The sequence below is a fragment of the Patella vulgata genome, chromosome 1 (genome assembly GCF_932274485.2).
Source record: "Patella vulgata chromosome 1, xgPatVulg1.2, whole genome shotgun sequence".
Classification (NCBI taxonomy): domain Eukaryota; kingdom Metazoa; phylum Mollusca; class Gastropoda; family Patellidae; genus Patella; species Patella vulgata.
In genome coordinates this window covers 34012343-34028597 of record NC_065879.2, presented here as the reverse complement: position 1 = coordinate 34028597, position 16255 = coordinate 34012343, and the positions used below count along the sequence as shown (strand labels likewise).

Genomic DNA, 16255 nt, shown 5'->3' with positions numbered 1-16255 from the left:
ATCCGGTTACTGAAACGGTACAAAAATTTATTTTAATAGCATTTTAGGATTTTATCATGTGATTTGCTTTGTTTACTCTCCCGTAAAACCAATGTGCTATGATTCATTTGTATTTAAGATCATTCCATTTACAATATTGTCTTTAAACTCTGCAAAGCAATGCGCAGGGAACCTACTACAAGTTCAACATCAATGAATAATAAACAAATAATATGGGGATTATGTACATTGTGCATGTGTTATGGTTTGGGTTTATAATATTTAAAACAATATGTTACCTGCTTCTAGAGCTATTCCTGGTCCAAACAAAACAATACCCATATACCATAACTAAAACACAAATAACCGAACACACTGATTTAAAATAGCACTGCCAGTTTGGTTGAGATTAAAATTGAAATTGGCAGATTCGTTGGATATTGATATATTTCGTGGAATGATAGTTGCCAATTATACGTCCATGAAAAAAAAGAAAGTTGGGATATAACCTATTGTGTGTTCCTGTGTAAAGGCAATCAACCAAAAATAAAATCACTAAGAAAACCGCTTAATCTTTAGAAACAAAAATAATATAGTCATATATAGTCCAATCACAACACCGAAGTAATATGACACTATCCTGTGTCTATAAACCCTCAATATCAATTGACTCCGGAACACTGTGTTGTAACTATGTTTATATGTGGGTTTGACAAGCATAAAACTCAGACCTAACGGCTGAAACATTACATATTGTCTCTACCTCTGCCTCAAACCAGAGGCGGAGAGTATGTTCTTCTAAGAATACTAAATGATGTTTGAAAATACCAAATACATGATGTTCTCGCCCGGCATGTAAGCCGGGCGGCTAACGGTATGTCTCACTAGGAAGCCCGCATAATGCCTGAAGGGAAATTTAACCCCGTGCTTTCCTATATAGGAAGTATAGGGTTTGGTTATTATCGTCCAGGTATCTGGAGCACAGATTAGTACAATTAAATAGAATAACGTTGATGTAAAACGGTGCCCATAAGTAACACTTATCCAAAAATAGTAATTGGCCCGCTCTAATAGCTGACGCATCTATACTTTCTGTATAAGAAAGAGTGGGGTTAAATTTCCCTTCAGACATCATTTAGCGATCATAGGGAAACAGACTACCCACAGCTCCTCGACTTAAAGGCTAGGGTGAAGACATCATTTGGAGTTCGTAAGAATCAGACAGATTTTAAGAGGAGAAGATCATCATGTAGACTTAGAAAGAATGCTGCAAAACCCATAGCTAAACCAACCAAGTCAATTGATTCTTGACGTTTTATACACAACGTGAAGTTAAAGTTAGTTCCTAATTGACTGTAGTGTCACAATAAAGATTAAGATTATCGGAATATGCTGCAGGTCAAGGATGGGGGTTGGGATGGTCTAGTAGTCTAGATTGTCGCGCTTTGGGCTCTAGCTGACCGATTACCTCTGGCATGCGGTCGTGGTTTCGATTCCTGGTGTGAGCGAATGTGGCTTGGAGATAGGAGCGCCTTCTCCACCTCCCATTTACTCCAGGCATTCCGGTTTTCCCCCACAGAAAAGCGCCTGTGCGTGGAAGCGGATGTTAAACACTAATAGGTATTGTCACGGAATTAACATTGAAGTCAGCGTGGAGAGAATTCCAACTCCGACTTACGTTTATCTCCCTTTTACCTGGAGATGTGTTTATAAACTTATTGACCTTGAATCATCAGAAAGAATAATCTTTCTGCCAGGTATTGGAAAAAATCCGTCATATTCACGTGGAACGATCAGTGCGTAAGCAGGGTGTGATAGTGAAATACCCTTCGAAAAGATTGATACGGCTCTATACAGCAAAAAAGTCCCTTTCAAGATTTTTACCAGCTAATTGTGACATGTTAGGCTATTTGTAAATATTGATATTAAGATCTCCATAAAAGAATGTAGACTAAAACATTATCAGGGCGTAACACAGAAAGCAAGTGGGGAAAATTACTAGCCTTGTGAACAACCAACCAGTTTAAACATACAAGCATGGAGTTAAGTCCCTTCTATCTCAGCAGCCGTGTGTTTACTGCATAAGAAAAGTAGCCAGCTGTCTGTGGCAATAAATATTAGCGTGGTAAGGTCTATTTAATGCCATCACACGCACGCCTTACTTCATCCTAATTATAAAACCCCATCTCGTTTGATATTCTGATTCTAAAATGGTCGGAAATTAAATAATTGTAACACTGTAACAATTATGAAGTTATACCTTAATGCAAATAGTTTGAATATTTTTATTTTAAAGATGCATTATGTAAGATTTAGATAAAGAGTTGGTTGTTCTTTCTATAAAAGTTCAAACATAGACAATAAAAAATTGAATATATTGATAACTTCAGTCAAATTACTTTATTCTGTGCAAAATCACGAGTGTTTGAATATGTAGCGTATATAGATCGTTTATTATCGCAGCAACGGAACAATCAAGAGTAAGTCTCCATTATCCAGTTTATCGTTGAAATTTTAAATCTCGGTCATCCAACATCCAATGGTCTAGATAACAAACCTCATCTCTCAACCCTCCGTGTTTCGGGATAAGAGATGGTGCTATATAGTTCCGCGTAGCAAAGCCCAACGCAAATCACATCGGGCCTCAGTAAGCAAAATTGACAAGTTTAATTAGTCATAATAGAATAAATTTATCTTATTTTTAAGATGTTACATGCATTAATAAAAAAATTGAATTTGCCACTTGGAACTAAAGGCACCTAATCGTAGCTAAAAACAAGCACATATATCTCAAGGTTTTTAGCTACGTTCTCGAGCTCGTAGCTACCGATGTACTAGGGAGTTGATTATAGGGTCGTCTGGTGAATAAATGTCTAAATAATAGTTTATATAACATTTTTAAGCCAATAGGCACATTTATAGCTTACCTAATGCATCTTTAAACTAAATATTTAAAACCCAATGCTGTTGTAAAACAAACAGCTGTCACAGTGTAATTCTGTGAATATTAAATTCAATTTGTTTTTAATACTATATATTTGCAGTCCGCTGAGTATCTCAATAACAATACAACAAGTTTTCTCATTTGAGACTAAAACAAATTATTGTTTAGTCCGTTTGGGGCAACTATCTGGAAATCTTTTTGTTTGTAGAAAGCTGGCTTTTCGTGTTATCCGAATAATTAGGCCCATTTTAAAGGATAAGGTAGCAAATTGGGTGAAAAATCTACTTTTATGAAATTGAAACCGTCTGACATGTTCGTAATCTTAATGAGTATTGAATACTTACCGTTCCGAGTAATCCTAGTATAGTACCTATCAGTCTAACATGCCATGATTTATATCGCATCTCCAAATACTGAAATAAAACAAACAAATAACAACTAGGTTTTTTCTCTTTCAATTTTACAGATTCATCAGTTACATATTCTGATCCCTGGACACCGTGGTTAATTTTCTACTCCATACCTAGTTTATGCTTTTGAAATCCAGGTTCACTTTAGTTAACTATACAGAGTGGTGGGTGTCGTGCTCGAGGACGGGTATTTAGAACACCTGTTATCTCTTTACGGGTGATCGAGGAGAAGTCTGTTGATTGGACTACTTTGGTGTTTACTTATTATATCCTAAACGAGGATCATATTTCGTTTCGTGTTTTTATTGTTCAAATATCGTTTAAAGGAGGCAGGTCTGTAACTCAATATCATGATGGGCTTTTGATATCCAATATTTAAGACAAAATGAGAATTTTAAAATTGGCACATGTATGAGCAATGAATACTAGACTGGAATAACCAGACGCCAAAGACTGCCATTTAAGTTGGACTCTACCCGTATTTCGCCGATCATAACTGATTAGAAATATTTACAGTAAAACAAAAACGATTGAAATCAGATTATATACATTCATATTACATTATTATATGCGCTGCTATCCATTTATGTCCATTTCTAGGTCCCAGAGATTTAGCTCTTTTAAAGTTGCAATTTCATATTTTTAAGTTATATTTTTAAGTTATATTTTTAAAATTTATTAAAATAGATGGTATCTATAAACAGTCCTACCTTTGTTAAAGAATAATCCTATTAGTCCTATAATTCACTATTGCCAGATGAGAAATTGGCAAAAATATCATTTTCATCGACAAATTCAAACGTTTGAAGTTAGCTACTCCATAGTGGAGAATATAAAACAAGGGAGGTAATTGGGAGGTAATTGTGTTTTTATTTCCGGTGTAAATGAGTTTTAAGTGTGAGAATGACACCTATGATCGTATAATAGTGAGTTGACAACCTATTAAGCAAAAGACATAGAAATAATTGTGTTTTGACTTTCTTAGAAAATATGAAATTGTAACTTTAATGTATTTTCACTACATCTAAATCTGAAAGAGTTTTGAATTAATCAGCATTCTATTTAATGTCGGGGATTAGCCATTGAAATGGCATGTTTAGCTTAACTTTGTTCGAGTTGTCCATGGAATTCTGGGAGACAACCCACAGAGCAGTAGAAAACAGAAAAAAAACAATAGTTAATTATACATATCCCACGCAATTTAGCTTAAGTTCACCCAAACTGGTCAGGTCTTTACGGAACGAAGCATATCAAAGTATTAGAATAACGAAACGAAATTTTATTCAGATTGTAATTTAGATTCAAGAATATTAAAATATAAATTACGGAAAATTGCCATCAGATCAAAAACACCACACTATAAAATTATTTAAAATACAAAACTGAATAATTGCTTTACTTTTTTTATAAACAGCTGTTATACTATAGTTCAAAAATATTACTTTTATTGATCTAAACGTCGTTTGATTAAAATTACCCAATATTGACAAGGGATCACGTGGCTAAGTGGGTAAGAGTCTGGCTTGCTAGCCTGGAGGTCGGGTATTCGATCCCTGTTCATCCAGATTTTCCGGCGTGGTTCCCCCTTGTCAGTGATGCAGGACGCAGGGTCTGACAAGGACAGCTGTCTAGTCGTTCGGATGGGACGAAAAACCGAGGTCCCGTGTACAAATTGGCGTGCACGTAAAAGATCCCTTGACAGTTGGAATTCGATATAAGAGTAGGCCGTAGTGCCGCTGTCCGGGCAAAATTTCCCTCATAGCACACTGTATGGCGTATGCCCGTCTTCATTAGCCCATTTCGGAGCAGAACAGTAGGACGTTAAACCCCATTTCATTTCATTTCCAATATTGACATACATTTAGACTGTATATATAGTTTTACTCTTGATTAGCTTAATATAACTGATTTTAAAGCCGCCATTGAACTAAAGTGTGTCAGGTCAGACATACTTATTAAATGCAAATTGATTTTCAGCGTTAGTGTCCTATTAAAAGTCCCGAGGCAACATATACGTTGTAGAATTAAAGTAACTGACTCATTGAATTAAAAAACAATCTCGTTAATACAAAATCAGCATTGTATGTAGGATACAGTGGTCATGTTTGGCTAGTCTACAAACGCTTGAGCTCCTGGGTATTGATTAAAAATAGATTTTTCAGTAAAAACTTTGCTATGTGTGGGTTTTTTGTTTGTGTATAAACCAAGCATTCTGTTATTGTTTCACAATATTGAGGTAGTATATATGTGGTGGTATCTGGCAGATATTCGTTAGTATTGGGTGTACTGGGTAGTAATGGGTATCTCGTCTTTTAGCTTTACAATACTGACATAAACGTACTGATTAAGTGGGATATACGTTATCAAAAATAACGAAATCCGTATTATAAAATCCTCATGTGTATTGATACATTATCGATTTTTTAAGCTTCGTGTGTTCAAATGCTTTTTGAGATCGTTATCCGCTTATGGCCGTATGTTTAGTGCAGAAATAGAAACATTTATCGAATACATAAATCCATAACATAGAACCGTCATTACATGTAGTGATTAAAGTTACAATTTCATATTTTTAAGTTATATTTTTAAAATGTATTAAAATAAAGCCCTGAAATAGATGATATCTATAAACAGTCTTACCTTGTTAAAGAATAATCGTATTAATTCTATAATTCACTACTGCCAGTTGAGAAATTGGCAAAAATATAATTTTCAACTTCAAATTCAATTGTTTTAAGATAGCTATTCCATGGTGGGGAATAGGAAAACAAGGGAGGTAATTGGGAGGTAATTGTGTTATTATTTCCGGTGTGAAGATTTTAAAGTGTGAGAAAGATAACCTGTGATCGTATAATAGTGAGTTGACAACCTATTGAGCAAAATACATAGAAATAATTATGTTTTGACTTTCTTAGAAAATATGAAATTGTAACTTTAAAGCCCCGGGTACTCAATTTCTCAAAGACACGACTACACTGCGCAGCATCAAAATAAATAATATATCGACTTAATATTGTTGTGCTCGATAAGGTATGACGACTAGCATACAAGGAAATGCAATACAATTCCAACAGGGTTTTTTTCTCTTAACTTCTTAATTTCGCCTTGAAGCAGAGGTATTTATTTCTCGATTCTAATTACACGTATTTGTTATGTTGGACTATGACACGAAATAAATTTTGAGCTATGGTCTGTAGCCTCTCTATGTTCGGAAAACACTTCAAATTCCGCTCCGCCTTCACAAATGCCTAGCGCTTGTCTCCATATTTTAATATGGATTTTTTTTATATGAAAGCTGTGAGGTAAATTGCTTGATTTGTAATTATTTGCTTTTTGAATCTCTGGTAACTGCAGATGTACAAAGGTGTTACAATCTTTTTTAAGGAGACATAATATTCCAGCTTTGTGGTTTATGGTTTGGAAGTTTGATCATAGGTAACATTAATACTATAAATATACACCTGTTTAAGTCACGCATTGGTACGGTATCTTCGTGACATCCGGGTGTAAATAGAGAAATCCGGACACCAGAACACGTGCCCTCGTAAAATCAAATAGTCTCGTACGCCTACGTAACTGGATCCTTGGCCTAGCAATATCAAGTCATGAACAGAACTTGTGGGCCCATGACTTAAAATTAGATCCTTGTTTTGAATGCTCGGTGTTGTTTTAAAAAAGGGAAGAACATACGGTTTATGTAATTACACGTCACTGTTATATACGAGATGTTGGTGGGTCAATCAATGGTTTTATCTCCAATTCGTATAACAGTTTTATTCATATTATTAAAATTACCTCAAATACACTGGTTATCTTCAATGGATGAATTAAGGGCACGACGAGAAAAATAGAGATCATTTGAGCAGTAAGGTATCCCCAAGTACAAATCCACCACTGTATTCCATATACGTAAGATTCGGCTGGAACCCCTAACATCATTATAGACGATTCGAACGATACCAATAATGATATAGCCACCGGTAAAAATGTCATTTTACGTCCTCCTACTAAATATTCAGACGTGGTTCTCTGTCGGCCTCCAGACAAAGCATAATAGATTCCAATTCCTATAGAAATAGCCATTGTAACACTGAATATTACAAAATCGGCCACATGAAAGTGATGGAGTGTGTTCACCATTTTGTGGATTTGCTGAGACCAACATCTGCAGTAAATGTAAAGGTATTTATGAGTATATTAATGCGATTAAAGAATTTAAGAACTTATTAGTAATATAAACCTAGTTGAAACCAGGCGTTAACCCCACCTAATAGTTGCAATAAAATTTTTAAACTAAGACCAAGAGAGAGAAAAGAGGACCCGGAGAAAACCCACGAGGTTGGACAGACCCTACTCCTTGTCAGGTACAATCGGGGAATCGAAACCACGCCACTTAACTCAATGACAGAACTTCTGATCCAAAGCGCATGCGTTAATCATTTGGCCAGCCAACCCCACTAAGACAAAAAAAGGAATTCCCATTAAAAATAATCGGTCAATTACACCCAGTCAAAGAATTATGAATATATTACTTCTAACAAGTGTATAACTTTTTTTCTTAATTGGATTTTTAAAGATGCATTACGCAAGATTTAGATAACAAGCTGGCTTTTTTTGCTATAATAGTTCAAAAATAAATAATGAAAATATTGAAAATGTAATTTAAATTACTTTATTCTCAGTAAAGTTATGGGTGTTTGAAGGTGTAGCGTAGATGGTTTATTAAGAATGTGTCTTAATTATACATTTTATCGTTATTTTTTTTAATCTCGCGGTCATTCAAATCCATTTAAATCTCTGCCATCAGATAATTTATGGGCTTGATATGTTAATAAATGTCTAAATGTATAACATTTGAAGCCAAAATCAAGACCTGCGATCGACAGGTTTAGCTCCTAAATAATTCATCTTTAATCAAACTTACCGACGAATAAAATAAGTTTCACCTTTGGTTACGACGGTGGGTCCCTCTGTGTGATAACCCACCTGATCGTGATCACAACCTTATAACCAGGTTTATAATGATAATGAGGTGTACATATTGGTCATCATACCGAACTTCATGTATATACACTTATACATCTTAGAATATTCTAATACTTTGCATATATGTAGAAAAGGCAATATCATGTTGGCTTTCAAAGACAGTGGTATGCAGGGGTGGACCGAAAAAATTTTGCATGAGGGGGTTTGTCAGGTTCCTGAGACAATGTATCTTTGCGGGCGGGGTCCGGGCTCTCTTACCCCGGCCGTGAAAATTTTTGAAAAATACATGGTCTCTATCCCCATCTTGGCATATATCTGGGATAACCGGAGGTCACTTAGACAAAACACAGAAACTGGAATTTTACACACGAAAAAAATATATTAAATACATGTACCAAATACGCTACGTTTTACTTTTGCTAATATGCAATAAAATCAGTTCTGCGTGATTTTTACAGGACACATAAGGGAGAATAATAGAAAAACAAAAAACGCCCTCGTCTAACAACAATATATCAAGAAAATTCAGAACATGTACAGGGGGAAGCAAAAAAAAAAAAAAAAAAAAAACGGAATGAGGGTTTAACGTACTTTTCTGCACCAAACGTACTAAGACGGATATATGCCATGAAGGAAAATCTGCGACGTTGCCCTAATATATAATCTCCATCGAAGATTAGCCATCGTATTAAAATTCGGATCTAAAGTTCGTTTCGTTTATTTGTTATACTTTCGACGGTCCAGTCTTTCCAAGGATATTTTTTAATTCGTCTTGTTGATTTTTTATGGCCATTGGCCATTTTGATATGGCCGTCTTGGCACGACATCCCCACAGCCATCTTGGAAATGTGACGTCATATCATCAATATCCGACGTCAATCTACCGACGCGCTATTGTCCATACATGCCAAGTTCCGTGAAGATCTCATTGTCGAAGAGTGCCGTTCCAAGAAGAAAAACAACAAGAAGATGAATTTGGATTCGGGCGCGATTCCTGGTTAAAAAAAAGAACCAAACATTTGAATAAATATAGATTTGCATCTTTGTATAATGGTACTCAACTTGTCATTACTCCCTTTGGTTCATTATGGCTGAATGTCAATAAATCAGAGCAGTAATGATTGTAGCACACCGTGGTTCATTGTGACACAATTAATGTGGTTTAACATTTTACTTTCTCCTTGCTTCCAAATCTACAAAAATCGGTGCATTGACGCCAAAAGACATTATCGAATATGGGTCACCTCTTTGTATTATGTCGATTATAGCTACAACCGCATGATCGGAAAAAGAAATTGTCATTTGGAAAGGGCAGAAACATGTCTTCCAGGTTATAAACAAATTTGACCAGTTTACTAAACCAAAGCAATATTTTAAGCTTGGTTAAGGTGCCATGATGAAACATTTGATGAAGTTGATGATGTTACTTACGCATAATGTAACACAGGGTAACGCGTGAACTGGGACAAGCAAAATTTTCTAACAGTTGTCTTCTTAAAATTGTTTACTAGAACATAAAAGCTGATGGACTATCACCTTTAACGCCAAACGCGTTTCTCGACCGAATTGATAACCTAGATAAAAGACATGGGTGGGCAGGTGCTTTAATTAGGTCAACAGTTCTATGTTTGCCCTTCCGGTTTTGTAGAGGACAGAGCCGTGTTTTAAAATATAGTTATCATGAAATAATTAATTAATTAACAACCTTAAAGTAGCTAAGTCTCTAACTCAATATCATCCAAAATCTTCATTGAAAACACGATTTATTTGTCAAATTAAATCAACATTCATGTTGTGATCTTACCGGAAAAAGATGGGCTTTTGATATCCAATATTTAAGACAAAATAAACATTTTACCATTGGTACACGAATCGTGTATCATAATGCGCTTCAGCCCCAGTTGTATCCAGTGATTACGTTTCTAGTGTAAGGAAAGATTTGTAATATAAGAATCTTCAATGAAAAAAATGGAATTAAACAGTTAGAAGGTTTAATGGATCCATGTGATTTAAAGCGTCGACACATGGATCCAAAATTTTCACAGTCTACAACAGAATACAATACAGAACAGCTGTATTCATCCGCCAAAAAAAAAATAGTACCTAAAATTCATGTACATTATATATGTTTAAACGTCAAATGAGGTCAAATGAATAGAGACGTCTTTAATATATACTAAATATTCGTATCATCCCAAATCGACAATAAAACAGTGAGAAAAAGGAAAATCTAAGTAATGGCAATCTAATTAACATAAAATTTACGACATAATCGATTCTTCAATGTTTTGATGGTGATCATGAAGAAAATACATCTGTTCTCAGGAATCCGATAAGATTTTCAAAAAAAAGATCACTAGAATTATAGATTGTTATTCCACAAAGTCGAAAGGTATGTTAGATTTTTCATTCAGTCAAGTTAGAGCGAGTTTATTGCCGTCCTTTGAGCTCCAAACCAGATAGAAATGAAGGCGGAAATGGCCATAATAGTTTTAGAGATCACCACGTGATGGCGCTCCTGCGTCGCGACAAACGGGGCCGATTTTTCAAGAAACTCGAGGGACAAGGCTAGACACATTGCACCAAATCAAACGGCGTATGTAGACTGGAATAACCAGACGCTAGAAATTTGCACTCGCTTGAGACTGCTGGCTTATTTCGCCGAACATAACTGATTTGAAATTGGAGTAAAAACGGAAACCATTGAATGTAAATCAGTTTATATCCATTCTTATTACAGTATAATATGCGTTGCGACCCACTTTTGTCAATTTCTAGGTCCCAAATGTTAGCGATTTAGCTCCTTTAAATAGCACTAGGTCTTTGATTTAAGCAATTAGTGTTGTGATTGCTCATTTATCCATATTTTTTTCTTCAGATCAAATTACTTACTTTATTTATTTTTGAAAGTCTTCGTCATGAAATACTTGACGTTAACCATTATTATAGTCTTGTAATATCATAAAGTAGGCCTATATGTAGGCATATATTATGAAACATCAGGCAGAATGTAAGGGGCGTCACTTAATAGCAACCTATCCGTTCTTTGTCTGTTCGAGTGATATAGGGAGCGCTTGGCATTTTATTGACTGTTATGAGGACAGGGCGAGGTATACACGTACCAAGCAGAGTCTGCGATTAAACGTCGCAAGATGAATTTGGCAGAGTATAATCCAAGACTTTGATATTTATGGTAAATGAACAGCGCAGCAAGTAAAACAAATACGGTCTAAAATGGACCATTTGTGAAACATATAACAAACATGACTGTTTAGAAATGTTTTTACGGCATGAGGTAGATCCTTGCGATTAAAATGTGTTGAGGGGGATTTGAAACAATTCTTTGATAAATTAGTCTGAATGTTTTTAGTCCAAATATATCACCAAATCCCATTTTGTACGTGGAAAGGCATCTTTTTTCACGCGGATCAGATATGAAAAGCAACTGGGCCGCGGTGCCTCAGTGTGTAAGATGTTCTCGCTAACCTGGAAGTCTCATGTTTCATCCCGGTGTTGGTCGCGAAAGTTCATCGGATTTTCGGGGGGTTGGATGGCTGAATGGTTAGCGTGCGCTGTATCATAGAGTCTGTCATTGAGTCGACTGGTGTGGTTTCGAATCCCCGGTTGTACGTGACAAGGAGTAAGGTCGCCTGTCCAACCTCGTGGGTTTTCTCCGGGTCCTCCGGTTTCCTCCCACTGCTAAAGACCCCTACGCGCAAGCGAATAATTGAAATAAAATTAAACCATATGTTAGTCCCGAAATGACCTAATTTGTGTCGAGTGGATGTTAAACCCAATTTCTCTCTCTCATCGGATTTTCCGGCGGGTTCCCACTTTTCAGATTTCCAGGGCCGGGCAAGAGACAACGTATCGTTGTTCGAATGGGACGAAAAACCGAGATCCCGTGTACACATTAGCGTGCACGTAAAAGAACCCTTGACAGCCGGAATTCGGTGTAAGAGTGGACTGTAATACCGCTGTCCCAGTAGAATTCTTTTTCATGTTATTCATTTTCATTTAAGGCATTTTAAGGGGAAAGCTTCCAATAATGAAGAAAACACGAATAAATTTATATTTCATTTTTTATTGAGATATTTTTCATGATTGTTTTATTTCATATAATACATGTATCCAAATAACAGTAAAATAATGACAATCACTTCACGATGACTTCTCAAAGCTCTTATAATATAAGCTATCAAAATACAATCCTATGATGCTTCACCGTATTAAAAAATGAGTTTCGTCCAATCGAGTTTGAACATAATTTAGTAGCTACGCTCTTTACCAAGTCAAAAGATCCTGACCTGAGCTCTGCTGGGAAGCATGGAATACCTTCTGAACATTACGATGAGTAGCAGAGGGATGTATTTTGATAAACTACAAGATTATATTATGATATCACAAGTACGGCATGGGGGTAATATAAACCTAAGAAACATTGTTTCACATTTTACTGGTATTCCAAGGAACTCTTTATGTCCAACAAAAATCCAGCTGCAGTAATGTAGCTTCATTTAGATAAGAAGCACTAGTCTCGACTCAAGTCTGATAGACGGACTGGACGTCTGAAATAACTAGATTTCAGTTTCCCTATCAGGTTAATTCAACTGGATAAACTAGACTAGTATTATCTGAACATGAATGGCTGAAATTTGAATTGTTTCAGCCAATTGGATTGCTACGAATTTGATGGCTGGAAAAACAACGGAGATTGTATGGTACGGACGAGAAGCTGTTCTATGGGCATTTTGCCATGCCCTAGCTTCACTGTAAACTTTATATGTGCTGCAGTAAAATTAACGTTTCATAGGTTTTTATTACCGACTAAAAATGGAACAGTAATGTTTAATTATATATGAATCTTTCAATTATAACAATATAGTAACGTAACAAAGATGGATGACTAATAAGAAAGCTAACATCATTAATCTAACAACAGCACTAAAATCCTTTCAAAAATTAGTCAATAAAAACAAGTGTCAAACTTGCTATACACAATATGGCTCAACAAATTCAAAGTTCTAATAATGATTCACAGTATACATGCACTTTCACCTGATTCTCACACCAATAACAAATAAAGTTTTTTATCTTAAAATCAAAAAAATAGAGATGATACCGCTAGATGGCTTCAAAACAATGAAACGGGTTCCTCCTCCCCGATGTTGGCCCGGTTACAAACAAAACACTTAGGGTTGTAGGAATCATTATTTTCATGAACAAATTAAAATAATATGCGACTTAGGGACCATTCTCGTCATAATTCATAATGATTGATTTGAGAAAGCTGGTTTCTAAACATTAAATGATCACAATTAGGCACTATGATTGCTTTTCGGTAGGTCGAAATAGACCTCTTATTAAAAGGTGGGGGGGTGGGGGCGATATTCTAAGTTGCATTGTAAGACAGCGCATCCTTTAAGCATTCAACAAATCTAAAGCCAGGCATAAACTGCTTAAAATAAGATCCAAACGATCAAAATACATCAGCAATTTTGTGTTAGTATTTTGTTGCCATTAAAAATGTCGCACGGTAAAAATTCTATAGTTCAAATGTCCAACAATATTTACACATTTATTCAAAAACATTTATGACTTGACCACTACGGTTTGATATACATATTCACAATCACGCCATTCGTTCCCAATACACCAGCTTTACTTCACATAACGTTTATAATAACACTTGGCATATTCATGACCACCACACCATTTACCAACCACAGAATCGTAAAGCAGAAGCAACACCGTTGAATAAATATCACAGCACACAGCGAATTATTTACAAAGTACATTCATTAATTCGAATCACATTCGTCTTCAAATGCAAATTTTGATAACGCGGCAGCTGTCGCATGAATTGAATTAGTTGTTTTCGTATCCGACGAACTGCTTGTTTTGAATTTCCTCGTATCGTCCTTAGTCGAGTGTTTATTTGGATGTTTATTCATTTTATCCTTATGCAATTTTTCCTTATTCATTTTTTTGTCTTTTTTAATTTGTTTATCAGAGCCTACAGTTCCATTTTTCTTAATAACAACTTTTGGTAACGTATTAAGACTAGATTGATGTTTTTTATGGAACAGATTACTAGTACCATTCTTTATATTATTATTTATAACGTTATTATTATTATTGTTATTATTATTATTGTTTAATCCCGCACTTGAACTCTCGGCACTTCTGGATGACGTCGCAAAAGCAGACGAACAACTTTGAGATTTGAAAAGAGACTGATTCTTTAAATTTGCCCCTTTCTCCGATTGTTTCGTGTCGCGTTCCGACAAAGACTTCACACACTGGGATTTGCTGGATTTTTTATTACTTCGGGATGGGCTATCACAACCTCTTGATGGATCTTCCAGTTTTCCAATGAGTTTCTTTTCCGTAGCTTTGTTTCTGTAAGATATCAGTTCCGATACGTTACTGCACTTGGTCGTAGGTGTAAGCTTGTCCTTTAAAGATTTAAAATACGCGTACTTGATAAGACAAATTGTTGGGTTTGTGGACTGTGGACATCGAACAACAGAACTTTCAAAGCAACTCTTAAATTTCAAGAAGGGCATTTTGATAACATCCATTTCCGGCGTACACAATTTACGTAAACGTGTTTCGTTACAGTTAAATTGTGTCTGAATATCTTCACCATATACATAACTTTCAGATCTGTAAAATATTAAATTCATAAAAATGAGATCATTTTACACATGCATTTATGTCCATAAAGTTAAGGACGGTAGATTATATGTTACAAAGTAGTCTTGGACAAGATCCAATCAGAACTACCTACATGCGCGTGGTGTGTTGATTATATATATTTTACATTACGGAAAATATCTATATGGTCATCAAACTATTTATGTTTGAAATTCGTGAACCTGTACCGAGATGCTCTTCTGCTCGAATGTCCTGGTCGTTGTTGTTACCGAATGTTATTTCCACTGTTTCGTATTCTGACGGCTCTGTGGCAATCATATGTAGCTGTTTTATGATCAATGCTCATGACTACCCCGTCGAATCTCTTTTCGCGCTGACTAGCCTCGAACAATCAGATTAAAACACATATCCTATTTCGTTTCATTATTAGTTCAAAATTTCGTTTTACTTGTCTTTATTACACTAGGATCTGGAAGAGTTGTTATCATTGACGTGTTCTGAATGGTGTGAGAGATTAGCCAATGAAACAGTCTGTTACGACGAGCTTTAGACGTGTTTTGCACGGAACTGTGGGTAATCCACTAGTAACATCAATGCTGATTGGTTAATCAAATGTCTGACGGCATAGGGTCAAAAGTCTCTCGTATGACTTCTAACGCGATCTATAGCTACAACAGGTCATATCTTCATGTAGTGTAAGCCATTGAAAGTATAAAAAAAACGAAACGAAATATAGATCTGTATTTTAATCAGATTGAGCCTCGAATATCAAATGTAGGAGACCACAGGACCTACTTCTCGCTGCGTAGGTCTACCATATTGAACAGTCTGAACCGGCTTCTCGACTACTGACCAATTAAAATTATCTTGTATACATGTCTGAGAGTAATGACCTGGATTATCCCATCATTTATTTTATATATTAGTCCAGCTGTTCTGGTTTATTTTCTGTAAAATAGTTCTGTTACAGGACAAGAAAAGAATAACCCAATTTTTGTTGTGTACGATTAGTTAGAGTAGGAATTCGTATATTACCTTCCTATGTTATAAAGGTCAAGGTCGAACACCCTGATGGAGGAGGAAATTTCATCATCGAACAAATCGTTTTCATCATCTTCTTCTGGATCGCTAGGTATTTCTGAGAAAATATCAAATCCGGTTTCTTTCTTCGTTTCTGGAATAAAACAGACGACAGGGAGTTAGATAAGTAAGCATAGACTGCGATGTGATGAAAACGCCATAGACCAACGATACCCGTGACTAGTAAAACCACACG

At 35.7% G+C, this 16255-nt stretch overlaps 1 protein-coding gene across 4 annotated transcripts in view; it reads right to left on the bottom strand.

Moving 5' to 3' along the window:
• Nucleotides 1-12387: 12387 nt before the first annotated feature.
• LOC126819267 (uncharacterized) overlaps nt 12388-16255 on the bottom strand; it is a 56694-nt gene continuing 52826 nt past the window's right edge. For all 4 annotated transcript variants that reach the window (XM_050547219.2, XM_050547239.2, XM_056099275.1 and 1 more), the window contains exons 11-12: nt 16015-16153; nt 12388-14988 (exon numbers count right to left, since the gene is read on the bottom strand). In XM_050547219.2, the coding sequence (XP_050403176.1) occupies nt 14121-14988; nt 16015-16153 (1007 nt within the window). In that variant the 3' untranslated portion in view covers nt 12388-14120. The remainder of the gene's footprint in view (nt 14989-16014; nt 16154-16255) is intronic.